The sequence below is a fragment of the Clupea harengus genome, chromosome 10 (assembly GCF_900700415.2).
Source record: "Clupea harengus chromosome 10, Ch_v2.0.2, whole genome shotgun sequence".
NCBI classification, from domain to species: Eukaryota; Metazoa; Chordata; class Actinopteri; order Clupeiformes; family Clupeidae; genus Clupea; species Clupea harengus.
Window position 1 is genome coordinate 16231170 of NC_045161.1, and position 17750 is coordinate 16248919.

The 17750-nt window shown below is 41.3% G+C and overlaps 1 protein-coding gene across 2 annotated transcripts; it reads left to right on the forward strand.

The window, feature by feature from the left end:
* The first annotated feature begins 1883 nt into the window (after window positions 1-1883).
* On the forward strand, window positions 1884-17134 carry impact (impact RWD domain protein). Of its 2 annotated transcripts, none has more exons than XM_031575582.2 (4): window positions 1884-2820; window positions 6200-6290; window positions 9100-9234; window positions 13357-15744. In XM_031575582.2, the coding sequence occupies exons 1-4, from the start codon at window positions 2684-2686 to the stop codon at window positions 13486-13488; spliced, it is 495 nt and encodes a 164-aa protein (XP_031431442.1). In that variant the 5' UTR covers window positions 1884-2683; the 3' UTR covers window positions 13489-15744. The 2 variants fall into 2 exon arrangements, with proteins under 2 accessions (XP_031431442.1, XP_031431443.1); XM_031575583.2 differs by lacking the exon at window positions 13357-15744 and adding an exon at window positions 16218-17134 and having other exon boundaries at window positions 2500-2820.
* Window positions 17135-17750: the final 616 nt, after the last annotated feature.

Sequence of the window (17750 nt, forward strand, 5' to 3'; positions counted from 1 at the left end):
TTCTATAATTAGATATATAATGGACCAGGGTTCTGCAGATCGTTGTAGATCTCAGAGTGCAGAGCTGGTGTGAGTCATGTTGATGTACAGAATGTGCTACATATGTAAGGGGAAGAGGACGTAGCCTATACCATCTGTGATGACACCCATATGCTTCAAAAGATGTTGCTGAGCATCCTGTGTGTGCTGTACTTATAACATGTGAGCAGAAACGCGGTGTAATTATATTACCAATACTTGTATAGAACAACGGAAAAAGATTACGCAGAACTTATTTCCAGACTTATGTCTCTCAGACCTTATGTCTAATGATTTTCTAAGATTGTATTAGAAGAAAATTCCTCTTGCTTTCACCTTATTTGTTTTGGCATTGACCCTGGAAACCTCTGTAGCCTTTTTTAGTTTGGTGTCAAACTCTATCTGCAAATGGGAGCTTGCTTACACTCCTGGCAAAACTCTTTAAATCCTGCATGATAAAGTGGTGTCTAATACCACCTTTGGTACGCTGAAATTAAACTGCATTGCTGGTCTACGCTGTGTCAGAGCGTAAGGGAGATGGATGACTGTGGCTTATTTAACTCTCTGACTCAGAGGAGTGCTATTCCGGTTTAGTGGACTAGTAGCTAATGCCATAAGCGCACTCTTTCACTGACACTCGCAGGCTCATAATGGCCAGCTGAAAGCCAAAAGGACACTTTGCAGGCGCAGGCGTAACGATCTGTTGAGATCCTGTAGTCATTCTGCTGTTTTGACAAGCAATTACCTCTGTTGAACTGGATTGTTAATGTTTTGGGGTCGATGTTATTCGTGCAGGATTGCTGTTTGACTTTGAAAAAGGGAAATCGCTTTGGATTCTTCGCCGTGTCAACAAATAGACCGTGACAGGCACACACACAGACACACTCACACTCACACACTCACACACACACACACACACACACACACACACACACACACACACACAGAGAGAGAGAGAGAGATACACAGACATACTCATAAACAGACACTCAGCCCCAAATGTCACATTATAAATATTTGGAAGTGTCAGCCCCCCCTCCCCCCCTTTGTTTTTTGTCGTCGGCGCGCTGAGAATGAGTTGTGCTCTTTAAAGAGTGATTCCCAGAAAAGCCGAGGCTACAGACCAGCAGCTTAACTCATCCTTTGTCACAGTTGCTCACGAGGGGACCGGCAGGGGGCTAAACATCAAGCAGAGGGCCTTGTGGCGCTAATAGCCTGAGAAACGGTCCCTCTGGCGCTCGGCATGCCGAGTGTTCCCTCACTGTTGCCTAATTCGTGCTCCGCGCAGCTGGAACACGGAACAAATTCACAAAGCGGTGGCTCCTCGCCGAGAGGAGTGGATTTGAGTGGTGGTGGTGCATGTGTGTGTGTGTGTGCGTGTGTGTGTGTGTGTGTGTGTGGCTGGCACGGGGGGCTCTGAGTGTGAAGGGCATAGGGCTGAATCCTTTTTTCCCCCTTCACATCATCTCTGAAAACCGCATCATATTTTTTTGTATCCCCTTTTACTGTCATAGTGCACTGTGCCTTCTGGTCTAGTTTGACAGGAGGGACAAGGAGGAGATGAGGCTCAGATTCTAATAAGAAGAAGGGAACTGTAAAAACTGCACTCTCGAGGCCCACCGTTTTAATGTGTTTATTGAGCGGCATGCCCTGTGTGCACTACGTAATTAAACACTGCTGTCTGTCAATAGTTTGTCTGGCCTGATCTTTTAAATTCTGATGAGCTCCAGGAGATGTTCCTCTTCAAGGCTTTGTTTTGCTGCAGATATTTAAACAGCTCTCTGAATGGAAGCCGAATACGCCGTCTCAAGTGTGAATACAGTTTGGCAACCCCAGTATTTGAGACACTCAGGTAAACAGCTTCCCCAATATTACTGGGTTTATTGTAACTGTGGGGAAATACGTGATTTGCCATGGGACATGAAAGTGTGAGGTATTTTTGGAGACTAAAGCTGTTTGATTAACTACTAATTAAATGGATGAGGATGGTGTTGGTTCCTCTCCTTGTTTGAGGACATTAAGTGAGTGTATTTTGAGACAGTTAGGCAGACACAGTTGAAATGGCAAAGCACAGGTGCAAACACACATAAACACACACACACACACACACACACACACATAACCACTCGCTTTGTCGCCCCATCAACCTAAATGAAACATGTCAAAAAAGGGAAAGAGGAGGCTCTGGCTGCTTGATGGATGGTTGTCAGGTTGCTTTTGTGTTGTGCGTGTGCGTGTGCGTGTGCGTGTGCGTGTGCGTGTGCGTGTGCGTGTGTGTGTGGAGATGGAGATGGATTCACTTCATTAGCTCTCATAATCAAGGAGTGGCTCCGGGTGTGCATTTGTGCAAGACAAATAAAGCCAAGAGCGATAAAGAGTGATGGGATGGGATTTTGTCTTAAAAGCAAACAGTGGTACATTAGGGATATTAGAAAGAAAAGCGTTATGAGCCTCATGAATTCAATGCAACAAGCAAAGCACTTTGACTTCCTGCTTCCTGGGTGACTTTTCACACCAGGCAGGCAGTCTCAGGCGACTGCAAAAAAAAGTACTAACCATTGATTGATGTCGGTGGGATTGTCTGCATAGATGCCTTTTCATTAGCATGTGGTAAAAGCATCCTTCGACCCGAGCCTGCTGGGCTCTGAGAGAGAGCTGAATATTAATGCATTTAAGTCCTTTTTTGCTTTGTGTGATTTTTGTTGTTGTTGTTTTTTATGTTTTTCAGGTTCGACTGGTTCTGGACAAGCTGTATGAAAACAAAAAGATAGCCAGTGCCACACATAACATCTATGCATACCGGTATGTGATTGTGTTTTCACTCCAGGGTATTGGCATGGGGACCCCTTTCCATCACATATTTTCATGGTAGTAATGAGGTAGAATAATTAAAATATGATGTGATTTGAAACAAGTGATGTCAACAGGTCATTGTAATCATGATTTAGTACAAAATCAGTATCCAGGAAAGGCCTCGTCCTTTAGGAGCACAGATGGGCTGAAGAACGCCAGTTTGCCAACAAATGCGTGAGAAAATAATTGAAATGTTTAAAAACAATGTTTCTCAAAGAAAGATAGGAAGGGATTTGGATATTTTACTCTCCACGGTGCATAACATAATTAAAAGTTTCAAGGAATCTGGAGTATTTTAAGTGCGTAAAGGGCAAGGGCGCAAGCCTAAGCTGAATAACCGTGATCTCACATCCCTCAGACGGCACTGCATCAAGAACCGTCATTCATCTATAAGCGATATAACCACATAGGCTCACTTGTCAGGCACTACAATACGTAGTTACATCCACAAATGCCAGTTAAAACTTTACTGTGCCAAAAGGAAGCCTTGTGTTAACCGTGTCCAGAAGCGCCGTTGACTTCTGGGCTCGGAGGCATCTGGGATAGACCATCACACAGTGGAAATGTGTATTGTGGTCAGACGAATCAGTATTTCAGGTCTTTTTTGGAAGAAGTGGACACCGTGCGCTCCGGACCAAAGAAGAAAAGGACCATCCAGACTGTTATCAGAAACAAGTCCAAAACCAGGGTCTGTCATGGTATGGGGTTGTGTCAGTGCCCTTGGCAAAGGTAACTTGCACTTCTGTGATGGCAATATTAATGCCGAAAAGTACATAGAGATTTTGGAGCAACATATGCTGCCTTCAAGACGACATCCTTTCCAGGGAAGCCCATGCATATTTCAACAAGACAATGCAAAACCACATTCTGCACACATTTCAAAGGCATGGCTGAGGAAGAAGGGTGTGCGGGTGCTGGACTGGCATGCCTGCAGTTCTGACTTGTCCCCAATAGAGAATGTGTGGAGCATTTTGAAACGCAAAATGCGACAACGAAGACCCCGTACCGTTGCACACCTTAAGACTTGTTTGCAGGAAGAATGGGACAAAGTAACACCTGAAACGCTTCCTCACTCGGTGTCCTACGTCCCTAAACGTCTTTTCAGTGTTGTGAAAAGGAATGGCAATGTTACAAAGTGATAAATGCTTTACCGTCCCAACTTTTTTTTAAATATGTTACAAGACTCGAAATTGAATTAAATGTTTATTTTGAAATAACAATAAAATGTATGAGGTAAAACATCAAATAATGTGCTGTTGTATTGTTTTCAATGTAATACAGGTCAAAGAGAATTTACAACTCACTGTTTTCAGTTTAATTTTAATTTAACATACCGTCCCAACTTTTTCTGATTTGCAGTTGTATGTGTGGGTACATGTATGTGTGGTCTCTCATTTGTGTGGGCATGTGTGTGTGGGCGCTCTCATATTTGTGTGTGCACATATGTGTGTGAGCTCTCTCATATTTGTGTGGGCACATGTGTGTGTGTGTGTGTGCTCTCATATTTCTATGGGCACGTGTGTGTGTGTGTGTGTGTGTGTGTTCCTCTGGGCCGAGGAGGATGGGCTACAGCATTCAGTGGATGGCACAAGTGTGTCATCTGGGACAGATTAACCAGCAGGTGATGCGGACATTCAGAGCATGCCTGCTTGATCCATCCCTGCCTAATTAATATATGCATATACCAAGGCCATACAGACACAAAATGAAGCCTTAAAATACAGGTTTCACCGGATGAGCTTGAGATGGGCTTGAATTAGCAAAACCTGTTAAAGAATATAATTAGCATTTTCATGCTATTTGATGGAGCCATCAGCAGAGGCTAATGTGACTGGAAGGAAGTCTTTGTTCCTCCAGACATCCTCCAGCAGCTCTGATTATTGGAGTTTAATAATCAAGGGCTGATTAAGACAAGGACAAAGTATAAAACAGGGAGACCTTCTCAAGCAGATGTCTAGGACGGCCTAGTAAATGCAGAGCACTGATGAATGGGCTTTGCATGGGCTGGACCTTTACAAGTGTGGCTTGTGCTCTCACACATACGGTGACCATTCATGCACAGATGTGTGTAATCAACGTTTCACAGTCAACGTTTCACAGTGTCATTTAATGCAAATCTGTTGAAGGATAAAAAACGTAGTTTGTGGCAATTGGTCATGGATAACTCTGCATATAAAACTGTATATCCATGACAGCTTTCAACAATTATTTTAATGTCAAGTTGTTGATATTGTTGAACATCTGTAATTAGTTTTTAAATACATGTTGATTGATTGATTGATTGATTCACTGTCAAACATTTTAGTTGGATTGGACATTTTAGTGTTGGTTTGTCTAAACACAACAAGGATTAAAAAGATACTTTAAATATGGTTAATTGTTCACATTTTGTCTCAGAAACTTTATTCAGTAATTAGTTTTATGTCAATAAACTGATGCATGCTAAATGTGTCATGCAGTTATTCTATGACCACTGCAAGGGTACCAATGATACATAATCTTCGTCCTAACCTTGATGTTTATATTTAAAACTCAAAACAAAATACATATTTTCACTGTTGTATATTCAATAAATATCTTTACTCAATACCCTGCAGAAGATATGCACTTTCATATATTGTAGCTTCGTGTACTCTGTGTTGGAGTGGACATCTGAAACAAATGTAGTTATTTTTCAATCAGTATAAGTAAGAGATAATGAATAGTCCGGCGGTTAGTATGGGGAAAAAATTGAATTTTTCTCCATGTGTGGACATTGTTTGAAAACTTTAGCGGACAAGTTAACACTGATTTTCCAACTATATCAGTTATTATTGTATCTAGAAGTTTGTAGGCTGTTGCTAAGTTTGATGCATATCTGAGGTAGTTCCTCTACTTAATTAATTCAACCAGTTAATCTATTTTACAGATTGATGTCAAATTTATGTTTGACAGAATTTTGGCCTATAAAAACCCTTTGCAAACACCCGCTATTGCTGTTCAAATTGTGAATACTGTATTTTTTTTCACATTTGTCAGATATTACAGAATATTTAAGTCTGTTCCAGTTTTCTGCTGACAATAAAGTTTTGTTAATATGCTTTGTTGAGGTGGTGTATTATTTAAATGAAACATAAATTTGAGGGTGGAAAATTGAAGGTTTTCAATTGTCCAGGTGCTGCTAATTCTACTCATTAATAATACTCATACAATTATTAAACATAATCATATATGTGGGTAATCTCCAATTTTCCCTATTCATGAAACTGCCCACGCTCATGCTCTTCTACAAGGTCATTCATGCACACTCACAAGCACATCTATCTCAATCCCCTTGTGCTTTGTGTAGGATATACTGTGAGGACCGAAACACCTTCCTGCAAGACTGTGAGGATGATGGTGAGACTGCTGCTGGTGCAAGACTGCTTCATCTTTTACAGGTACATTTGTGTGTGTGTGTGTGTGTGTGTGTGTGTGTGTGTGTGTGTGTGTGTGTGTGTGTGTGTGTGCGCGTGTGTGTAAGAGAGAGAAAGAGAGGGTTGTTTCCGCATTTCAAGAGAAGCATTATACCAAAATACCTTTTGCCACAGTAAATTTAGCATTGTGTCAAAGCTGAGAGGCATAAAACCGTATTCCTTCTCCCAGAAGTTAATTAACTGGGCTAAAATGAATTTGCTGAATGCATGTGTGGATCCAAAGGAACTTTTGTGTCATCCACGCTCCCTTTGTCACACCTCCATGCATCTCTCTCTCTCTCTCTCTCTCTCTCTCTCTCTCTCTCTCTCTATCTATCTCTGTCTCTGTCAAAAAACAACACCCTCTATGGGCTCTACGTAATAATAGTCTGCAAATGGCGCAACATCAAAGGGAGAAGTAGAGATGAAGTGTTATTTGCATGTGTACACTCATAGCACACAATAGTATCAGGAATGCTGACATGTGCTGTGATGACAAGGCCAGAGCAAAGTGAATGATCCCAAATAATAAGAAACTGTCAGATGTCTTGTTTCAGAATGTACCTTGATTAATTCCCATTCTGCCCAAGTTCAACCAGGTGACCTGCAAGCCATAGGACAGAGAGAGGGTGGGTGATGACAGGGAATGAAAGTGAATGACAGGGAAGCAAAGGTATCATCTACTTTATTGGGTTGCAATCTAAATCAATCTTAAGACATTTTACACAGAATATTTAGGCTAGACAGATAGATTTGATTATGAGATGATTTACAGGAAATGTATACTGACCATCTGACCTGGCTTTCTAGGTTTCTGGCCTTCTACATCATATAGACATTATAACTATTACTATGGGCCACCTATATGATGATACTATTATGTTACATAAAAACAGCTCCATGTGTTTGGTGCCTCTAATTCTAGCAGCGTTACTAGACAGGCCCGTTGTGAAATGTCAAACCGTATGTTCAATGGCTAAGTTTCAGTAACCCATGTTGGCAACAAAAACATTTTAATGAAAGGAAACAAAAAATATATTTTACTGAGTTATCCCATTTGTAGACAGAGAAATTGCACTCCTCACGTTAAGCCTGTCTTAAGTAGAACGGCAAATGCTCTACTCGTTCTTGCGGCGGTCCATGTTCTCCAACCACAGCAGCAGCCCGTGACTCAGCTCATGGAACTCCTGAAGAGGGGACACACACCACGTCATACACACACACACACACACACACACACACACACACACACACACACACACACACACGTGTTTACAAGTGGTCTAAACTGGGGGAGCACTATGCTGTAAAACACAATGGAGTGGTCAATTTTATGCTGTCAAACTGTCTAGAGATTAGACGCGCCTGCCAGATGTTGAAAACCAAGATGCAGGCGACAGTGGTACAGGAGGTAGAGGAGTTGTTTAGTAATCGGAAGGTCGCTAGTTCGATTCCCCACTCCTCCTTACCAAGTGTGAAAGTGTCCTTGAGCAAGACACTGAACCCCTAACTGCTCCTGATGTAAAAATGCAGTTTCCTTGTACGTCGCTTTGGATAAAAGCGTCTGCTAAATGACTAAATGTAATATCAAAAAAGGAAATGACAGAACGCCTTCCTCTAAACAACATCCATGCAACGCCTACCTTTGTGATCAAACACACCCAAACGAGGTGTCGGTCCACCCTTGAAGGCACTTGGGTCTGTGCACATGTTATAAAATTATTAAATGAATGTGCCCTAGTAATCAAAATAGCTTTATGCGATGCTCTTTGTTGCGTGTAGAACACGCAGTGTGCATCTATCAAATCAGGGCCCTTTATTTCCATCTGTTAGTCACCCCGGAAAGGAGTTATGCAAAGTAATGAGCAAAGGGATATGAAATCATTGCAGCATTTTAATCAAAGCCAGTCTGTCAGGCAGTCTTGAGATTGTTATTTCATTTCTGTCACATTAGGGATCGTTTCATTGCCCTCCACATTCCTGGGCAGTGTTGCCCTTTCAGCACACAGGGATCAGAGATGCCTTGAAAAACCCACCGGCGTTCCCTTTTCGTGTGATTCTGATAACAATACATCTGTGTAGAGGGGAGGGGAGCCAGACGAGTCTGCTTTTGCAGCTTGGCGCTTTAGTTCATTTCCTTCCGTCCACAGTGTCATGTTATCTCAGAATAAGACATGACTTCTTTTGTTCAGTAAAGCAGTACTGATCTCAGGGTGGTTCACCTTTTGTCTTGGAAAACTGTAATAACCATTTTTTATCTTTCACTTTTGAAATGCCTTTCTCTCCTTTCCTTCCTTTCTTATGTTCTCTCTCTCTTTCTCTCCTTCTATTCCCAACTTCCTTCCCCATTCATTTTGGGCTAAGCTGAATTCATTGAATGTGGCTTGAATGCTGTGGCACGTGTTCTGCCAGAGAACAGACCATTCCCATTGAAGTGCGCTCCTTCAGAAACAAGATGAAAACAGGCAGATGTCACAGACATCCCCCCACAGCTTCTGCGCTGGCACACTTCCAGACACGCCCCCCTCCCCACCCACTGGCATGATATGACTGACAGACGAAACAGAAAGCGATTACTCAGACTGATTCATTTGTAGCTGTTATTCTCAGTGTGACACACTAACCATTCCCCCCATTTTATGCGATGTTAATTTCATCAACTGTATGCAGATGCATCACACAAGGACACGTTTACTTATGGGTTGTTCAGTAGGTAGTGTGTGTGTGTGTTCTTGTATCCTCTGAAAATAAAAAACATTTGATATTCCTTTGCTTTCTCCTCCTGTTTTTTTAGATTCTGGATGTTCAGAATGTGATGGTCGTAGTCACTCGCTGGTACGGGGGCATTCTGCTGGGGCCGGATCGGTTCAAGCACATCAACAACAGTGCCAGAAACCTCCTGGTCCAGGAGGGCTACACTGAGAGTCCGGTAAGGGCAGAGTGGTTCATCAGGCCTGTCAGTCATATTCAGCTAATTGCTTATTTGCATGAGTGTGAGGGCCAAAGGGACTGGCATTTGCATCATTCACTACTTCAGTGAACTTTAAGAGTGTGGGAGAATCTGACAGAGATACTGGGCACTAGTTTAGCAGCAGAAACTGGGCAAAAAATTGCCAATTTGGCCTGGGCTGGGTTTTAAACTTAATTTTAAATTCCGTCAAGGTGTGGGTTTAGGATATATGCATGGCGGCATGTTCTTCTCTGACAGGAAAAATGTACACGCGCCAATCACAAACCATGACTGGACAATTCTGATTTATCTCTGACAAATAAATATCACGTTCTCTTCATTTATGCCTACAGATTAATGCATTAGCAAGGAACCAGGAGCAAACCTGTGTTGTTTGGTTGATGCAATTAATCTCTCTTCGATTTTCTTGAATGAAATACACTGGCAGGCTTTAAAAAAAAAAAAAAAGACTTTAAGGACTTTAAAGACTTGAGTGACTGGGATAGGTAGTGTAATTGGCCGACTTCAATCAAATGCCCAGTTGGCTGTAAACACACAATATTGACTTTGTAGACTACAGCAGAAGAAGAAATGCTGCTACCAACACAACCTACGAGTGCATTTTCCCCATGGCCGCAATTAACTGCAGAAAGAGATTGCCTTTAGGTCCAGGTGTTTAAATTCATCAACATAACTAACAATCTCCTATATCTGATTCACTCCCCATTCACGTAGCAAAAAGGTCAATGCTACTCTTGCTTTTCATAGGTTCTTACCACACCTGAACCAAGGGAGGTGTTCGTAGGCTATATTGACACTCATACAGTGACAGTAATGCGTCATGAATACAAATTAATACATTTATATGTCCACTCTCTCCCAGTGAACCAATTCAATTAAATTAAATTTGATTTATGTAGCGCCATAACAATACAATTGTCTCTAGGCGCTTTACAGAGCCCCGAGCCTGAACCCCCTTAGTGCAAGCACAATGGCAACAGGGGCAAGAAAAAACTCCCTGTTAGTCAGGAAGGAACCTTAAGCAGAACCACGGCACATAAGGGGGGACCCATCTGCTTGAACCAGTGCTCAGCTAAACAGGCTTTCACTCCATTTGACAACATCAAATTCAAAGTTAAAGCCATTAAGAGCATAAACTCTCAATCCAATTACTGTCGAATACCATAGTTACCTGAGAAGAACCTAATATGCTTTTGCAGTAACACTTAAGGCCATTCTTTCACCTCAACACCGCATATGTATCCTTTTGAGGAAAGATGTGAAAGTAACCAACCAAGAAAACCCAGGTTTGCATCTCAAAACTTTAATATCCATAGAAAATCGAGCAGATCTCTTCTGCACTACAGTGAGTGCTAGAAACATTTAACATTTCAGCAGAAATATTTCATTCATCCAAAGTTGTTTGGCTTCATTTAGATGGTTAAATTAAATGTGTATCACATTTTACGAATGTTATAGCCTACAATTTCAATGCTAGGCCTACATAAATTCTTCAGAATTACTTTGTTCATTGGATCAGCAATATTGATCACAACAAAAATAGCTTGTCATAAAGTCTAAGTAATCAAAACTGTTAACACCTTCTTATTTATAGGCTCAAAATCACACACCCTGATTAACTATGTAAGTATGTTCTAAGGCATGTGTCTCTTGGGCATTTTAAAACATTTCTGACCAGCTACACTTATTCAACAAATTGTATTCTGTTGAAAAATAGCAGAAGCACAACGGTGTATTCTTTGGAAAAGCACTCCTAGCGAACTCTTTGACCTCACCTTTAACTCTTCCTTTGAAGTGAGTGCATGTACAATGCATCTTTAGTTTCTACCAGCCATTTTTCCCTCATACCAGGAGCCAAATGTTCCAGAGTGCTCCGTGCTGCAGGCAAATAAGCAATGTTTTCTTTAGTGAACCACAATTTGTGTCCATTGAAGGCTCTCTTTCTCTTGGGTTGAAAAGAGAGATAATGGGAAACAGACATTTTGACTTCTGGAGTGGCGCAGACTCGATTGTTTACTATTTAATGCCTGTTCATTTCTATGCAAATGAGAAGGTGCAGGATTGTCATGGTTACAGGGCCCAGTTAGGATATTTGTCACTGAACACCTTGTGTATTCACTGTACATGTAATGTTTGGACTCTGGCAAGCCACACACTTATTCACTCACAAAACAAAACCTGAAAGTCACGCTTGTTGTAACATATGGCTTGTGTGCAATTATGTAGGCAGTTGCCGAGGACAGAGTAAAGTTTTTGCTCAACAATAAGCTCAGAGTATAAACGCTTGCAGCTGGACGCGTCGGCCTGTTGTGCTATGAAGACCCAGGTCTGTGCCGTCGTTTATTAGCATGATAATGAATGGCGCAAGCACTTAGGTAGGACCAGGCCCTTTGGAGTGTCATAATTAAATTATGCACAAGGGCTCGCTCATATCCTTGGGGTCCTGGCAGCCAACATGTTTGTTGTGAGGGCAACATTTCACGAGGGACGAGGATCAATCCAGGTAATACAAAATGTTAAGTTTGCTTTTTTAATAGAGGCTTAAATAAGCGCCAGTTTTCACACTGATTATGCACTCTGTTACCTCAACAGCCCTTCTCTGCCTCAAGCTGGACTTTATGCAACACTAAAGGGTCCGCTCTTAGGTAAACACAGGGCTGGCTGTCCGGCAGTCCTTTGAAGTACCCAAGATAAACAGTCACTCTTGGGCTGTTGCCACCTTCGTATTTAGACTACGTCTTTTCAGTCATTGCTGGCAGCTAAGGAGGAGAATGTTTTGACGACGATCGTGGTATGAGAGAGCTTGTGGAGGACACTTCAGCCCTTTTTAACAAATTCATCTCAAATCCGTTGATGACACATTGATATAGATCAGACCTGGGCAAAGTGCGGCCCAAGGGCAATTTGCGGCCCGTTGGCTGTCCCTGTGCGGCCCGCGGAGGTCAATTGTAAATTAGGAATCAAACGTAAATACCTGTATTTATTATACGGCTCTTCAGAATGTTCCAAAAAGTTCTGTTGATTTGAATGGGCCATCCCAACGTTTGCAGTTTCTTTATATTCACTGCTGCGAAAAATGTATGACTGCTGTCATTGGCAAATGGTTTTGTGTGTTCTAATTCACATCTTTCATATCATTCCGCAACGCAAGTAGTCCGGTCATTAGACGTAACTGAAAGTCATTGAAACTTGAAGTCAGAAGGTGGGTTGCTTCGCATTTGCGTGAAGAACTAAACGGCAACAAAATCATTAAAAAGAGGTATTTTGGAGAAATGTCTTCTATTGTTTTGGCAAGTAACCGTATGTTTGCAGGATATTTTTTTATTTCCGTAGGCCTACATTCGTGCGTGTGGGCGTTCCTGCGACCATTTGCACTGATAAAAATTGATATTACTATTAATTTGTATACTTATACTATTGCATTACAAGCTTGCTCTCGTGTGTGTGTGTGTGCCATGTGTATTGGTCGTCTGGGAACACCTTTCATACTGCAAAAACATGCTCATTTTCAAAATCGTTTTGGTGAATGTTGATTACATGTTGATTAAATAATGTTAGCGTTTTTACTATGCCTGCACCACATTTTTTTGATAGCCTAAATGCAACATCTACTCTTACCAGTAGCAGTTAATCAAAACCATACAATTTAATGTTTTTTTTATAAAGAGATACAACTTATATTGAGCAGAATTGAGTTCAGCCTATTGGTCCGGCCCTCCACAACACTCCCACTATCTCATGTGGCCCCTTGGGGAAATTAATTGCCCACCCCTGATATAGATGAATTACATAGCTTCAGAGTAGCAGATCAAGTAGAAAATCACAAAAAAATACACTTTTCTGCATCCATTACATGGATAAGACTAAGCTGGTTTGAAATAAGAACGCATGTTGGCAGCTATTTTAAATAATTCAAACACTTTTATACCCCCCATTTTTATTTGTCAAGAATGCATGTACACACACCTGACACCTGATCACCACAGCAGGAGGCTTCCTCTGGAGGTGGTCTGGGTTGATTTGTTCAAATTCTGATCACGATGCTTTGCACCTTCCATGAATGTGTTTTTCCCTTTCCAGGTAAGATATTCTATTACGGTGCATGAAAGTAATCATCAAATCATTAAATCATCAAAGGAAACAGAAGGCCACAATAGCCATGTTCTGGTCCTTGAAGAAGAGACAACAATACAACAGCAAGTGAAAGTTTAACAAGAAAATTACTGTCTTTGTTACAACTGCAGCTGCCGGTATTCATTAATCAATATTGAGCCAACAGAAAGCACTCTTTGAAGTAAAGAGCCCTTGCATCATTATGTTTCAGAACCAATGATGATATACTGTACCCCTTGATACACCCTTGCTGGAGCATGATATCTATCCCTGCCAGCCGTGAAATATGGCATATGGCAATCTATGGCATAACGGTGCTTAATATGACTGCCGCATAATGTGAGAGAAGTGAAATAACAAGATATTATCCGTTTCAAGAAAGATTACGTTTGTGGCAACGATAGACAAAATATTTTGTTGTATATCTTATTCTGAGTGAAGATTTAAGGAGCTATAGTTTGTGGATTTAGCACCTGTGAGTTATATTCTGCAGTTCTGCGACCTGTAGTGAATATGAGGAGGAGTGGGAATTTTATAACACATATATTCTTGTGCTAAAGTTGAGGATTTATACATAAGTAACAATATGAGCATCATTGTATAAAGGAACTTGGCATAACAAGGTTTTGAAAATATGCATGTATATAGAAAATGTAGGATTATTAGTTTAAGAATATATTTTAATACAGTACTAAATGTGGAGCAAATGTTACACATTGGCATACAGGTATTGGCACTTATAACAGAACAAGGGTATACACTATCATAATAATTGGTTTCATAAAAATAGCCACTCATTGCCGATCATCTGAGTCCAAGCAGAGGTATGAACTGCCCCAAATATCGAAAGGTTGAATGATTTGACCACTTCAACAGGTGAAAGAGGACCATTTAAATTTTTCATTAAACATACTATGCCTTTGTCTCTCCTCCAGTCTGTCTAAGAGCCCTTTTCCCTTTTTTGCAGAATGAGATTTGCAATCTTTTCTATATCAACAAGACTCAATTAATAGATGAGGTTGTGAGTTGTTAAAAGACCAACTCTGCAAACAGTAACCTGGAAAGAACTTTGGCTTTTTCTAAATGTTTATATAGCGGTCTTAAAATGAACAGCCGCTGGTTTACGCACTAGATGTTAGCTGAAACAAACTAAAAACAATCTAAATTTGGGAAAGGAGTCAACATGCAAACACTTCAATAATGTAAATTCTGCAAACGGGCAATGGAAGACCTGCCTCTGTAATACATTTTTTTACCAACTCTAGCATTGGTGAGATGGATCTTATGTGACCTCATTAAATCCATGTGACAGTTTCACTGAAGAGAGCCTTTGAGTGCTATTGCTACACAGCATGCCAACCGAATTATCACAAGAGCTGCCGCTGTTCAGACTTACTTTTGTGTCTGTGCACCGAACTCTCTTTAGCTTTATTATCAAGGCCGATGGATGTAGTCACATCCTCCAATACCCTTATAGTTACCAATTAAATGTACGCAACATGAATGTGACACGAACAAAACTTTCTTTGTGATAGTAAAGATAGAAAGCATGTAACACCCCCCCACCCCCAAACACTTCACCTTTTCAAATTTGCCACCCTGAAATTGCTCCTGTTCTATATTGAGAGACGAGATACAGCGAAACATACCTCCATCAGGCTGATGTCTGCCCTCTTGTTCTCCCAGCTCCACCATGCTGGGTCGTCTGATTGTCAGCCTGCATGCTATACTATGCCACCATGTGCTGGCATGTTGGTACCCAGCATGAGTCGTGCGCCAGAAACATGCACAGGAAATGAAAAAAAATTAGCTGTTGCTTGCCCCCCCACCACCACCACCACCAAGGAAACCCTTAACTTAATGTTGTTGTGGGAGGTTTAATATGCACATGTGGTCAGCACAGCACAGCACAGTGTGATAGGCCGAAATCCCCCCAGAAGTCTTACTGCGGCTTACATTGTCATCAGGCTGCAGTGACACAGGTAGGCTATTTGGCAGGCAGAAGGTCATAGACAGCAGAAAAGCAGACAGTGAAAAGCTGACAGGTAAGAGCAGGTGTTACACAGCGCTTGGCTCTGTGAAAGGAAGCCCTAAAAGCACCATTAGTCTTGAATTACAGTGTGTAGAGAGCCAAGCAGTACTGCAGCCTGAGCTGATTGTAGGGGTAATTTCAGTCACAAGAAGCTAGAGATCTCCTCACTCAGGAATATATTCCTGTCCAGCCCCAACATATCAGAGAGAAAAAAGGGCTTCTGTGTGAAATGTCTCTATACCAGTAGGATAATACAACCACACGTAATCACAGTATTATAATTACTTCCACATGAAAAGGCTTTGGCTTTCAGTGTTTCAAAGTAAAAAAAAAAAAAAATCAATTGAAGTAGAAAATGAATTGTTGAATCATGGGATACATTCAGCAGCCCATGCCAGATGATACAACATTAAATATTGTGGCATATGCTATTCTTTGAATAGACAAGAACACCTGTGGAGTATATGTCCCATTCAAATGGATTTAGTTAGTTCCAGGATAAAGCCTCACATCCTTTTAGCTAGAAAAAAGAAACCGAATCTTTAATTAGGATTAATATTGTAAGCATGGCTGTGGTATAAACTCTAATCTCAAAAACCTGCCAAAAAAGCTGTTATGCTGTTATATCCACATAAAAGACGTGTAAGAACTATAATGAATCCGCTGCTGAGTAAGTGACGTCTGCTCAGCACAGACCGACGCCGCGGAGTGGAGTCGCTGATGAAGCCACCTGGCCTCAGCTCACGCTCCTCACTTCTGCCTGTTTACCGGTTTGCTCTCTCCTTCCCCTCCCCAGGATGAAGCAGCCAAATGTGGAGGGAAGAGCAAAAAGCCCCGAGGCAAGAAGACAAAGTGAAGAGGAGGAAAGCGGAGGATTCTGACAACACAAAAGGAGGAAGAGGGACAGAGGGATGGAAAGACAGTCAGACAGACAGATATACAGTCAGACAGACAGATAAACAGTCAGATGTAGGAGGTCTGGGGGGAGGAGAAAGATGCAAAATAACAGAGACTGAGAGAGTTAGATTGTCGACCGGATTGATGGACGTCACTGATGCCTTAATGAAAAGAAGTCATAACCTATTAGGCTGTGGATCCGTGCTAATGGATGGCTGCTGTTAACCACATGGCTGGCGGGAATCAGTCAGAGATTCGTGATACTCCTGTAGGTTTTTCAGGTGTTGTCTTCTCTCTGTGGTTAGCTGCAGCGAATGTATCAGTACATTAATCACAGAAGACTCATCAAGTGTTCTCAGAATAGATAGAATTAGTACATGTGCAATTGTGGAAACACCAATTGAATGCCAATTGAATACATTATCATAACAGTAACAATGACTGTTATTAGTTTAGATACATTTCTTTAGAATGTTATGTAATTTGATGATGAAATAACCATTCTTATGATTATGTGTGTAGAATGTGTTCCGTCAAGGGCTATTTTGTTATTATAAAAAAAGTCAAATCCTCATTATATATAGGGTCTGAATGTCAGACGTGTCAATTCCTTACTGTCAAAATGATGAGACCCTTTCCCTTGTAAGACCTGTGCTCTGCAAAAAACACCATTTATGTCAAGGACAACCTTGCCTTATTAACACAAAAAATATCCAGCTCATGCCAATACAATTTTTTTGATTTTTAGAATTGAATTCCATATTTAATAAGTCACTGATTGGCCGGGTTTCTGACTCACATTAAAAATCTTTCTGCATATTGGTCTCCCTGTCTCTTACATTTTGTCAAACAGATGAGCAAGTGTCCTTACTATGGTGTTAATAAGAACCATCATGTGGCCACTGCTTTTTGGAGCTTTTTTTCCTTGTTTTGTAAGCCTTGCTCCAGAAGCTTCCTCACATAGTGCCATTTCCCTCCAGCCAAAAGCCCTCAAATAAATATTCCACAGCTGATCCCTCATGAAATATAAAATCTTCCTCCCCTAGAAAATCTTACTCCAGTGCCATGTTTATTGACATGAAAATCCATCACAGCCACACTGGCACCCACAACCTGCTGTGAAAAACACACATTCTGACTCATCTCCGGTCTCTCGACCACCTTGGTGATTTCTTTTACAACATTTGACTTCAGACCTGTCCTTTTCTTTCCAGGATTTTCTCTTTTTTGGCGAGCATGGGTTTCCTGTCTTTTGTTCTCTTTCTCTCTGTCGCTAGAAACTGAATCTCCCTCGCATCTCATCTCCTTCATCTTTGTAACACTCTCTACTTGTGTCCTCCATCCACTTCATCCCTCCCTCCCTGTTTTAAAAACCTCTAACCATCTCAATATCCCCCTTCCATCTCTCTTCTAGGGTTCTTTAATTTTTCTT